Consider the following 13,507-nt stretch of genomic DNA (forward strand, 5'->3'; position numbering starts at 1 on the left):
ACTCACATTAAGGTTTACAACCATCTATAATTTTATTTCTAGAGGATATGATGCTCTCTTCTGGCCTCTTGAAGACAAGGTGGGCATATGGTGCACAGGCACACATGCAGGAAAATACCCATATAATAATAATAATAATAATAATAATAATAATAATAATAATAATGTTAAAATAAAACCAGTGTTGAAAAACATGCTAAGCTCTCCTTTACCAAGGCTTCCTGAGTCACACTTGTGAGGACTCTTCCTTCCCGGCCACCATCATTCTCTCAGATACTTACGACTCACAAGGAGCTTCCGGCCAATGGGTTCAACTTTCAATTCGTTGGTGACAGGATTATAAGCAGCACATTTGTATGATCCCTTATCCTTCGAGGAGACATTCAAAATCTGAAGATTTCCCGAGGGGAGGATTATGTAGTTCCCTGGGGAAGGTAGAGGGAGTAGTCAGGGGCTACAGACGCAGCTCAGTTTGTAGAATCCTTGCCTGGCACAAAGCTGGGCTCAACCCCAGCATCCATCACATAAAATCAGGCATAGTGGCACATGTCTGTAATTCCAGCATGAGAGAGAGAGAGGAAGGAGGACCAGAAGGCCAAGGTCATCCTCACCTACAGAGCTCCAGGCTCTGCAGACCCCTACTGACACCTGGAACTAGCAGAGACTGCTGAGATTCACACAGAAGACTGGCAGCGAATGTGCAGCCAAAGAAGCATTATTACCCAAGAAAGGAAAGTCATGCCCAACCGCGCTCATACAGCAAAACCTTCAGCAGACAGTCAGAGTTTGAAACACAAGACCTTCATTTGGACAAAGACGTAGCAAACACAGATCCTTCTGGACGCATCTTAACCTATGGCCACCGCAGTGTTCAGTCACTGGCTTCTCAATAAATGCACACGGAGTAGCTACTCTGTGCCAGGCATGGCCTGGCACAATGCCATGGCAATGAGGAAAGCAAAATCCCTGCATTAATGCATTTGACATTCCAATAGGAAGTATGAGGTGGCAGATAAAGGGGTGCCTAACCAACAAAACATACACAGCCTACACCAGGTGTGATAAGTTCTGCCAAAGAAAGGGGAAGAAAGTGTCAGAGCATCTTGTTTACACACATCCATGTGGGCCATCTCCTCTAAGAAGTAGTATTTAAATATGGCCCTACATGGTTGAGGAGCGAGCCTTTGGGGTCAGTTGTCGAATGGAACCACATGCCCTGCCCTCTGAGGACTCACCTGTGGAATACTTCAGCCACTTTCCCCGGATCTTATAGCGCACCTCGGCTTTGGGGTTGCTCTCTGGTACCCGACAGCCAATGAAACCCGTGTTTTTCTCCTCTGCGGTAATAACATGCATTGTTGATGGATCGAAGTCACCAAGAGCTGAAATAAACAAGGAAGCAAAGGAATGTAAGGTAATTTAAAGGAAACTTAAAACTTAGAAACAGAAAATGGCCTTTTTTGGCAGCTGATACCAGTCCCAAAAATAGCAGGAATAGGACATTTTGTTGTTGATGTTTTGTTTTGTTTTTCGAGACAGGGTTTCTGTGTAGCTCTGTCCCAGAACTGCTTTTGTAGATCAGACTGGCCTCAAACGCAGATATCTGCATACCTCTGCCTCCCAAGATCTGGGACTAAAAGCATGCACCACCACGCTTTCAAGCAAAAGAGTTTACTTTTTGACAGGTCTCATTATACAACATTATGCAGCTCAAGCTAGCCTTGAACTTGTGATCCTCCTGCCTCAGTTTCCCAGTTGCTACGATTACAGGTGTGCACCACCACACCCAGCAATGAGAGTTTCTCGTCTGAGAAAGGCACTGTAGCAGAGGTGAGTGGTTGAAGGGTGGCAACTAAGTCAGGGTACACAGGTTTTTTTCCTTCAGGAAACTGTAAGGAAAACAAACTGACCCAAGACACCAAAGAGAACTACAGAACACAATTACTCCTACTCTGTCAAGATGAATTCTTCCCTGTCCAGAGGGGTCTTCATCAAAACTCACTTTCCCTGCAATAAAGCGGCTTCCGGGAATGAACCCAGGACATTATAAAACACAGCAGCCCACTGAGCCTGGATGCTCCCTGTGGACTGAGCGGGGCCTTTATTATCCCCACCGCCCGAGGACACCAGCTGCCGGCCTCCAGGAAATCAGCCCTCCAGTGTGTGTCTTGGAACTGCGCATGGGTCACAGCTCTACAAAAACATTTACTCTTCTCAGTTATGACAAACTCTCTACTCCAGGGGAATCCAGATTTGTTCTGTAAATAGGGGTGCCCTCACAAAGCCGTTTTCCATTACTGGAAGCCATCGACATTTGAAAGGCAGATGGCTCAAACTTACTAGGGAAAACCACGCATTCCAGATTTTCCATAAGTTCAATTCCTCACATTCCTTTCTCTACAGTCAGTTTCTCCCCTCCCCCACCCAGCTTCTTTAGCCTGGCTTCAATTACATAAATTAAAATCCCCTGGTAATCAAGGGAAATAAAACAATTAGATTTGAAAGAAAGATAAAGGACTAACATGAAATAAATGAGTGTCAAAAGTCGATTTTTTTTTTTTTTGGTCTGTACTGATAGTAAGGACTTTAAAATAGATTCACAAGGATATTGCCCATAATTCACAATAGAAAACTGCCCTGTGCTAATTTTTAAAACAAAAATCACTTCCACACTATTACTAGAGATTAAGTAACAAGGCTGGGCTACAGAGGTTCCAGCATCTTTCCCCAGCTATTCGAAATCAATAGAAGGTTAGGATAAGAACTCTCGGGCCCCTACATGTATTGCATCGGTGCCCAAGGTTTTCCCACTACGGAAATTGCAAGAACAAATAGAAAACCCATAGATTTCAAGACAAACAACAGATAACAAGATTCACTCTAAACTCACCTGCAGTGGACACTGTGGCAGGACCACTCACAATAGCACCAATGCTGTTGTTGGCAATGCACCGATAGCAACCAGAAAGGGAAGGGTTAAGAGACAGAATTGTCAAAGTCCCCCGATGAATCTTAATCTGTTCCGTGTTTCTGTCCAATTGTTTCCCATTATGCAACCATGAGATGCGGGCAGTAACTGGTTTAGCAGAACAATGTAGGACCACGGGTCTACCAAGCTTCTGGACCGCAGAGAGTGGTTCAGAAATAAAATAAGGTGCCAAGTCTGCAAGGGAACATTCCCATGTGCAAAAGAAGAAAGAAGGAGAAAGGGGGAGAAAGCAGAACAAGAAAGTATATTAAATACATTTCATCTGAGTCTATAACTAAGGCAGTCTCTTATCTCTATATGTAGTAGGTAGTTCTTAATGCTCATTAAAAAAATCATAAGCCCATCTTAATCTCAAACTCACAGAGATCCTCCTACCTCTGCCTTCCAAGTGCTGGGATTAAAGGTGTGCCGCTATGCCAGGCCCGAACAGTGCTTTTAATACATAATAAATCTACACAATGATTACACATTACTATACATATATATTCACCATCACATAAGTATAAAGCCAAACGATTGAGATGAAGAAAGACTTCACCCAAAACCCCATCATTCTCCTCTTACCTGAACTCACAGAAGAACACAGAATCACAAGAACATACAGTAGTGTCCATAAGGGTCCGAGGTCTGGATGCATAGCGCCCAATTACAGAAGTATGCAGGGATGACTTCCAGAGAAAGCCCAGGCCTCAGCTCACTGGAAAACATGAAGGAAGACAATCTAACCACAAGAACCACTAACGTCTTTAAACTGAACCCTTTATCTTAGACTCTTCATGATCCATGTCTTCTCAACCCCAACACAGATCTAGACACTAAACTAGGGTTAGAAGCTCTGTTCTTTCTTCCAAGGGACTGGGATACTTTTTACTAGGGATGACTCAGAACTGATGGATAACACACTGGAGTGGATCAAGACGGAAGATGAAGCACCATCAGGAGACACTGAACCCTTGGGAGACAGATGAGGGCTGGATGAGTTGTGAACTGTGACAATGACAAGCAGATTCAGGACAATCTGAAGCACAGCCAAAGAAAGCACAGGCACAGAGATAAAGTATGAATGCTCTGCAGGTTGTGTCCAGGATAACGCTTGGGTTTGTGTGTAAAAGAGGAAAGAATACCCGTCTACTAAAGAAGAAAAATCCAGAGGGGATACAAAGTGCAGAAGGGGAGAGTCTACTAGAAATCCAGCTGCTCCCAGGAGGTCCAGAGCTGCTTAAATGAGTCTGGAGTCAGAGGGAGAAGTTAGAGCTGAGAATGTAGATTTCAGATGTAAGAAAGTCAGGCACAAGCTCAGACTTCTCTATGAAACATACGCTTAGAGCACAAGACATTTCCACCAAGGACCTTGGAGCAGCGGGAGTGCAAAGCAAAGAAGGGGATGGAGTCCAGGAGAAAGCTCTTTCCAGTCATCGCTGTCTTAAACCAGGTGAGAAGCAGAGCAAGTCCAGCTGCCCTCCGAACGGTGCAATGCAGACAGCTCAGAATGCTGACAAGAGTGGGTCGGCAGAGAAAGGCTAACTTAACAGGAACCATAAGGGAGCAGGCAACAATGGGGAAAGAGGAGAAAGACTTCCCAAGTTTTGCCATGCAGCAGAAAAACAGGAAGAAAATGGCGGCAGACCAATGAACAGTTCTGACAGACGCCACCCAAAGGAAGGGTCGTCTCTGGCTTGTGTTGCTTTTCTTTCCCCTTACTTTTCCCTTTCTTTCCCTTCTCTTTCCTTTCCTTTCAGCTGGAGACAGTACAGGACACTTAGAAAACGTTTCAGAAATCCATAAATCTCAGGACATGAAGACATTGTCCTGAGACTAGGACATAGAGACAAATCATCATGCATGTGATAGGTGGAGGAAGAAATGAGTTCTTTTGGAGACAATATATATGTATGTATGTATGTATGCATGTGTATATGTATGTATTATCATTTATTTATGCAACAAATATTTTTGATTATTTATTATGTAGCAGATATCATCCAAAGGGCTAGTCATAGGGTGGTTTCCATTACAAAAATAAAAATAAATAATACAGACATAAATTTAAACTTTACATTCTAATGGGAGGAGTGGATAATGAGCAAGATAAATAAGTTTAAAAATGTCCATGCATCCTCCAGATATGGCTAAGTTCCTACTTTGCTCTCACTTTTCCATGTAACATTCTGTATCCTCCTTAAAAGCAAACATATTCAATAATATAAAATTTTACTTTCTAGAAACACTCTATAATGTCCCTTAAAACGAAAGTACTACTTTAATATAATGAAATTCCCATATGTGCAATCATAGTTAATAAAAACTGATTTCTGAATTTCTAGCTACACCATTTGTTCCTTCATTTAGTCACTCGTGTACCTAATCTATAAGCCCCTCCCCCTCACACACCATGCTAGGTATTATGCTGGGCAAGGTTATCAGTAACCACTGCAGATCCTGCCCTGCGTCTCTGCTTGGCCGGGGTTGTAAACAGAGTCTACGACTATGGAGCACAACAAGACAGAACAACCAGCTACATTAACAACCCATTAGGAATATAAAACAAAGCGCTGAGTCCTCTGGAGTCGGTGTCTCCATGCGCTCCTCTCTGTTTCTTCTCCAGAATCTGGAAGCTTACAAACCCTAAGCTTGTCTAGATCACTGACAGCAGGTCACAGACAACCTTCCCATTTTTTTCTTGGTGAGCCCTTTAAGAGGTAGAAGCAGAGGTACTAGCACACTCATTGGCAGAAGAGGTCAGTTGTGTGGAAACTTTCGGTTTTATTTGAATTCTCCTAGTTTAAGGCTAAGGACAGACACAGCAGCGGTATGAAAGCAAAGTAAACATTCATAAGACTTGGTAACAGGAGACACTTTCTGAGAAAATGTGGACACGGAGGATGGCTTCTTCCTTTTGTCAAATCTTTCTCTGACTATTTATTTATTAAAAGGCAGCAACGTGGATTTTACAATGAACTTTAACCCTCACTCATTACCTAATTTACAGCTGCTCTTTGAAGTTTCACAGCTCATCATTTCGACCTAAATACGACCACACACAAGTCTTCCTGATAGAGCCCACGGGCTGCTCTTTTACACTTTAGACAGGCTCTCACTGTGTACTCAGGGCTAGCTCTATGTAACCCAGGCTAGCTTCAAACTTGCAGTGATCCTCCTGTATCTACCTCCTTGGTGCTGGGATTACAGGCAAGATCTCAACTGATTTTGGATTTTAGAAAGAACTTATGTCCATAAGAGGCACTTACTAAACAACGGTGGGCTTGACTTCTGTGTATGCACAGCTCAGTGGTAGAGGACTATGGTGGTGATGTCATCTATGGTCCGGTGACTTGTGCTCTGCAGCAATGGATTCCCACAACCTCATCACTACACATCGTGTGTGTGTGTGTGCGTGTGCACACACATGTATAATCTAACTAAATTACCCTTTTTGGATAGTTATTTTTAATATAAAATGTACATGTGTATATACACGCATATATCCCATGAGTACATGTGCATATACATCTCATATGTATGAATGAGTATCATCCATAAAATGCTTAGATACTCTTTTAATTATGTGTCCTGAGGTTATATTCTTGGAAGCAGAATTCCTACATCAAGGATAGAAACATTTTAAGGATTTTTACATACATCAAGGCGTTTTCTAAGAAGCCAGAGAGTACAGCACCATTTCCAAAACCACCATCAGCACAGGAAAGTGACTCCTCCCTCAGTTTAAGGTACAGATCCATGTACTATGTAAACCAAATGTGAATATAAAATATAACTGCTCCACTCACTAAAGTACATGACATTCCATCCACATTAGTCACACTGTTTACCTTTGACCTTCCAATGACAAAAAGATCATGGTATAAAATCTGATTTTTACCCTAAATCCATCAAAAAGGAGGATAAGGAGTCACTGTAGTTACTGTGTGGTTTTAATTTATAACATGTATTCCTCTAAAAATAAATTTATATGCAAAGACTATCTGTTGGCATTTAAAATGTCAAACTTCTGTTCAAGAATATATTCTTAGGCTGGAGAGATGGCTCAGGGGTTAAGAGCACTGTTGCTCTTCCAGAGGACCCAGGCTCAGCTCCCACATGGCAGCTCACACCTGTCTATAACTGTCCCAGGGTTTCTGACACATTCATACATGCAGGCAAAACACCAATAAACATAAGATAAAAATTAAATTTTACAGATATACGTATCTACATAGAGACAAATTTGTACATATACATGTATGTATATATGTATATATATGTGTGTGTGTGTGTATATATATATATGTGTGTGTGTGTAGTCTCCCTCCCATAGTGCTTTTTTTAGTCCATCCACCATATATGTATATACAATAGAAGTACACACACAACTATTTTCCTAACTTAGGGAGGTAGTAAACTAAACTAGGCTCAATTAATTAGGCAGCAGACACACACACACATACACACACATACACACAGAGATACACGCACACCTGCCAAGGCTTCTCTAACTCACTGGTCTCAGAAGGAACTGATGGACCATGAGAAAGCCCTTCTACCACTTTCCTATGTTCAGAGAGTTCTTTCCAGTGTAATCACGTCCTTCCACTGCAATCCTGAAGAGGTGCTTCCCGGTCACTGTGCTCCCAGGAAAGGCTCTGGTGGTGCGGATGTTTCCACAGACAGCAGAGTGCCAGAAAGAAAGGAAAGCAGCTACAAGAAACAGGCCCATCTGTCTACACATCAGGCTGACTCTTTCCTCCATACTGAAGAAAGCCGTAATGCCATCTGGCAAAGTTCTGCTCCTTGAATCTCGAGGTTCAAAGAAGAGCTGCTATTTCCTAAGTAACCAAGATTGAAGCCTTTCCCATCCCTGCACAGGTAATTCGTGTGTGCCATATTTTCTGTGCCATGCTGGGCTCAGCAGAGGTTCTGCTGGCAGCGGGAGGCTAGAGGTATGCCTCATCTTAGCTCGGAAAGGAAACACTTCCCTAACATTTGCTTAACTCATTGTTCGGGTTGTGAACTTACTGCTTTTATAACCCCTCTTCAACATGCTGCCAGAACAGTCCTTTGGGGAAAGCCCTTCCTGAGTTTTTAGGTTTGATTTCTTTGTTTTTGAAGCATCTATTTTGCTTTCCTAAGGCTGATCAAGGCTCTCTTTCTGAATTACAACCTTCCCCAGCAGCCCCCATCTCCCCCAAGGCTGATCAAGGCTCTCTTTCTGAATTACACCCCTCCCCAACCCTCCCTTCCTCTTGTTCTCTAATTGTGAACAAAAACTTGGCTTTGGGATCAATATAGTTCTTCAAAATAGGAAAAGTTTTAAGCTAGTTTGCATTTGAAAGGGATCCTCTTCTTTATGACATGTAATCTTTAAAAAAGAGAACTGATTCCTATTTTCAATCAATTTCAAAATGTGCCATTTAGCAACTGTTGAGAAAAAAATATTCTTCTGCAGTAACTAAAACCTAGGATATGCTTAAAGAAAAAAAAACTTTGTTATGTGGTGTGACATTAATCTAGTACAGTTACAATCATGGAAGTCAAACAGAAGACATTTAAAAAACAAAAACAAACAAAAAGAGCACATTTAAACTACCAGAATATTAATCATATACAACTTTGAGTCTCCTGTCAAGTCTTTCTTCATTCACAATACTAACATCATTTCCTGTGAATCCTTCCTTCTCTTGCAGCAGCATCCTTTGAACTGTGGTCAACACACAGGACGTCTTTGGGTGAGACACTCTGAGAAGCACAAAGATGAGGAAGGAGTAAGTCCTGAACTGAAGCAAATCACAGCTCAACTAGGAAAAACGAACATGGACACAACCCCAGAAAAAACGCTTGTGCACACAGCAAGCAAAAGGTATTTGAAAGTTCAAAGCACAGGAATATACTTTTCACTCAGCAGATCCTGGATGCATGCTTACTGTTGCCAGGTACTAGGCTACTGAGGACAATACGGTGTCTTCCCTGTGGGCTTGTGATGGTCAGATGAGAGATGACTGTGCAGAAGCAATTACAACGCTGACTTCCGTAACAGCGCTGTCCAGAGAGCCACTTTCTGTCAGAGCGGCGGTTCAACAGCTTTAACACTTGGTGGATGACTTCTTTCTATGCAGTACAACTTTTCAGAGGCTAAAGAAAAACCTTCAGAAAGTTGTGTCTTGGTTCTAAAGATACAATCACCAGTTGTGATTCATTTAGTCAGAAGCACCATACTAAAAAATTGAATTACATGTTGATTAGATGGTTCCCAAAACAGAGACTTTGTGGATAGATGGCAAGTAGGAAGGCAATAAGAATGTTCCCCTAATCTGTATAAAGACATGGCCCCATTTCCAAGGACGAGGAAACGTTCATATTTCATCTTTATTTTGCTGTAGAGTCTTTTTTATTTCCTTGCCAGAACTTTAAGTGCACTTTGAAAACAAGACAACTAAGAGTCATTACAAAAAAAGAAAGAAAAAAAAACTTTCAAAGAACCTCTTCTTAGTTTCTATTGTCTATCGCCTCTAGAAATCTGTTTTCGTTGCTCAACAGATATTTTTTCTTATGTACAAAAGCTGGCTTGTATTGACTGGAGCCTAACCTAATATTTCCACCACAATCAATAAAGATCACTTTCACTTAGTGACTGAGTTTTCAGAGAGTAAAGCAGTTAAGTGTGGAAGAGATGGGTGAGCAACGAAATCAATATGTACAAGTCACAGGAAGGACTTATTTCACCTAGACCTGGGGGCTGAGATTTCTCAGAGGAGGCAGGAGAATTACTGCAAGTTCGGAGCCAGCCTAGGCTACATATATGTAAGGAGACTTCACAGAAAGAAAAGATACATACATGAAATCAAATTAATAAATTAGAGACTGCAAGGGAGAAAATGGTAAGGGAGAGAGAAGGAACGTAAGGGATAGATTCTAGAAAGGACAGATAGGGTGTGTAGAATCTGTAGAATCTACACATAGAGTAAGGAAGTATATGGGCTGGAGTGCAATAATATATATATCACATTAAGGTATTTGGCTTTTATCCTGAGAGGACTATTTTCTACAGGAGAGGGCAAACTCAGACCTGCAACTCTGCAAAGCCATTGGCACTGGAATGTGGAGAAAGACTGAAGTCGAGTAAAAGGAGGCTGCTGTGAAAAAAAGGAACTCGCACTAGAGAAACTGTTAGAAATTTCAAAGATTCGAAATCCCCAAGATCTGACATTTTTAAGTGATGCAAACGGCAGAACTGAGAGGATGCAGTCCACAGAGCTCAGGTCTGGGAAAGAACGCACCGCTCAGACATCACCGGAACCCATTTGTCTATCCACTTCCTGTTTCCTGGCCGCTCTGATAGTCAAGAAGGAACAGAAGCGACTGTCTATATTTCTGACTAAGACAAGTGACCATGCAGGTCGTCTGCACTTTCTCAGACAGGAAATCCATGAGAAACAGCAGGCCTTTGTGCGTACTGTCTGGAAGGTGCGCAGGGAACCAGGTACCTGTACAGATGCTGAATCGGACCGGAAGTGGGGGGAATGAGAGGGCGGATGGCCCCGCAGAACGGGATTTGTGGAGGCCAACAGCTAACAGAACTGCTGGCCCCATAGAGGAGGGTACCTCAGGCTGAATCCTGAAAAGACACCTCATTTGTAGAAGCAGGAACTCCCCATTCAAAACTAAGGCTCCCAACAAAGCTGCTGCAGGGAGAACCTAAAAAGGGAGGCGGAACCGATTATCCAGGGATGAGACTGAACAGGCTTGATGGAAAAATCAGTCCTGAAACGACTAATCAATCTCAATCCCCCCACCCCCCAGTCTCTAATGTACTTTTAAAAGGTGCTATGAACTAGGTAATCAAATACATCCCCCACCCCCAAACTGTCACTCCTTCATAATTACTAAAGGCTTTGATGGATGAGTCTCCTTGCTGTGTGCATGAGGACTCCCAAAATGAGAGAACAGCTGGCATTCATCTTTCAGTAATTTCACAGGAGGGACTGAAAGAGGGTGAGGCAAGAAGAAGCAAAGAACGTACCACCCTTATGAGCCACAACAGATATATTATCTAACGGTCTGCCATTCTGGCTTGGGGGGACGCACTGACAAACTAAAGCATCCCTTAAAACAGCCATGTGCATCTGACAATGACGTATTTATCCTCTGACCTGCTGCGTAGCCTGGAGGTGAGAGAAGGAATCCGTTGGTCTCGCAGGAGAGTTGCAAGCTACTGAACTCCCGAGTCCTGCTCCTCTCCCTAAGGGAAGCTCTCCCAGTGTAAAACACAGACAATGTCATCCGTGCACACTTACTAATAACCTGGCCATCATTCAGGTCAACCTTCTTCTGAAAGGCTGGCGCCCACAGATGTTTCAACCTTTCCCCCCACCTCCCCATGTTTCAGTAGAACCAGCCAAACACACAAATGACCCTGCTGCCTGCAAAAGTGCTTCCTTTCACTGACGACCAGCAAGAGTGCAGGAAGAAAATGGAAATGACGTGGGAGTTGTGGCACCAAAAAGGCCAAGTGAGCAAAGAAATAATCAACTCCACATGAGCCACTCCAGGACCTGACACAATAGAGAGGGCCTAGGACTAACCCCAGAAAAGGTCACGGGGATCAAGGGTCACACACAAAAAAAGGCAACAGCCAGGGGCTGCCAGCTGCAACAGGCATCAATGTGGTCCTAATTAGACTCCAAAAGAAGCTCTGAGTGCAGGGTTAGGCTCTATTCACAATATTGGTGTGCTTTTTAAAAAAGACACATCAAGAGTTCCTTTCCACTCCTCCTAACAGATGACTTCTTCCTGCTCTTGAGCAAAGGAAACCAAAAAATCGTGGAGACCAGATAATTCTAGCACCCACCAGGAATTGTGCAGGAGGGTTATGAACATTTAAGAGCATAGCTGCATGCAAATCGTGAAACACACACACACAAAAAAAAAAAATCTTGGGAAAGATTACTATGAAGATAAAATACACCAAATCTCAAGGAATTACTGAGCAATCCTACAGAGTCAACACTTGCCACAAATGCACCACTCCGTGGATTTGGGTTTATTGTTGGCAGTGGCTTCGTGGGAAAAAATAACAGAATTATGGTAACCACAAAACAAATGCTCAAAGAGAAGGTTTTTTTTTTTTTTTAAGTTTGCTAAAAACTAGCTGAACTAGAACAGACTGGTGTTGTAATGATGCCATCAGACACTTGGCTAGCTTCCCTTGGTGGGGGATGAGAAGGAGGAACATGGAAAGAGTTGAAAAAGAAGTGGTTAGGTAATATTATTAATATTGCTGTTTAAAAGTGCAGAGCTTCACTGAGACCAAACGATGCACTGAGCCAACAGTTTCCCTGGGCAGTTACGAAACACGACCCTCACTGGGTTTAGATTTCATTTTAATAATTGGGGGAAAGGCTTAAGGAGAAACTAACGTCCATGAAGTATATACTAATATATACAGTCAGGCACTGATGGAAGGGCAAATGAGGGGGAAACATCAGAATTCTAAGGAAAGTACCTTTGCTGCATATAAACTCAGATCAGTGCCCATGAATGATGGCTCGGTCTTGGTGACTTTTATATCTCTCTACCTGTTGAGTTATAAGTTTTCTTCAATCTAGAATATACTGATTTTAATTTCAGGTTATCTATTCACCTTTAAACTTACTATACAAAAGAACTGAAGAACCCTAGATTTCTTTGCTGCATTTAGTGATGAGAATCTGGTCAGACACGGCTTCATCAAACCTGCCATTCTACCACGGATGAGCAGCTGTGCACCGACAATAGGGCTCTCCAGGCTCATTCAAAAGTTGACATACAAGTCAATCACAGACTACCACCTAGTCAGCACATAGCAGGCCCAACATGACTGATACGCCTAAACATAAATAAAAGCTCACAATGGTCCTTACCAAGAAAACCTGCACTTCAGAAAAATCTTACATCACCACAGGCAGTTAAAAAACAAAGTAATGATCAGGCTACAACGTGCTGGTGAACAAGAAACTAGGAAAACAGCCAATTAAGCTCACGGTGTTTTTACACACATCGCACTTTAGGCCATGAAGCCTGATCTAACCAGAAAAGCCTGAGAAGTCGTCAATGACATAGGAGCAGCCGGTCTACAAGAAACAAGGCATAATTTGCTAGAACAGCACTGTTAGGCTCAACCTAAACCAACCAAGGGTTATTGCATTGTAATATTACACTGGGTGCCAATAAACAGGGTAACCAAAGCAAACAGAGACAAGACACACACAGATACAGGGGCCAGCATGGAAGGCAAACACTCCAATGATGCTTCTTGGTGCGAAACTTTTCTAAAAATTCTCTACTGTTTACAGCATCGATGTAGAGATGAGGTACAAACTCACTCTCATTATTACACCTCTGTTTAACCTCATAAAGTCTCAACTTTAATATCAATCCAATGTTTTCATTAATGGTTATTTCAAACACAATCAAGAAAATCAAAAGTTTTAACATACTGTAGTCCGTAAATAATAAACAAACCCTAAGTTTCTAGAGCAGTAACAG

General features: G+C 42.3%; 1 protein-coding gene across 6 annotated transcripts in view; it reads right to left on the reverse strand.

The window, feature by feature from the left end:
• The window catches only part of Cdon (cell adhesion associated, oncogene regulated), an 88,449-nt gene that overhangs the window by 54,845 nt on the left and 20,097 nt on the right, over positions 1–13,507 (reverse strand). For 5 of the 6 annotated variants that reach the window (XR_015001888.2, XM_085689755.2, XM_085689750.2 and 2 more), the window contains exons 2-5: positions 3,554–3,686; positions 2,891–3,163; positions 1,236–1,382; positions 282–425 (exon numbers count right to left, since the gene is read on the reverse strand). Coding sequence is in view for 5 of the 6 variants with exons in the window: in XM_085689755.2 (XP_085545881.2) it covers positions 282–425; positions 1,236–1,382; positions 2,891–3,163; positions 3,554–3,626 (637 nt within the window). In the remaining variant the exon portion in view is untranslated. Of the gene's footprint in view, positions 1–281; positions 426–1,235; positions 1,383–2,890; positions 3,164–3,553; positions 3,687–8,637; positions 8,700–13,507 lie in introns of those variants that run through there. The other variant, XM_087905730.1, reaches the window with a different exon arrangement.

This window comes from Myodes glareolus, chromosome 4 (genome assembly GCF_982192425.1).
Source record: "Myodes glareolus chromosome 4, mMyoGla1.1, whole genome shotgun sequence".
In the NCBI taxonomy this organism is placed as follows: Eukaryota; Metazoa; Chordata; class Mammalia; order Rodentia; family Cricetidae; genus Myodes; species Myodes glareolus.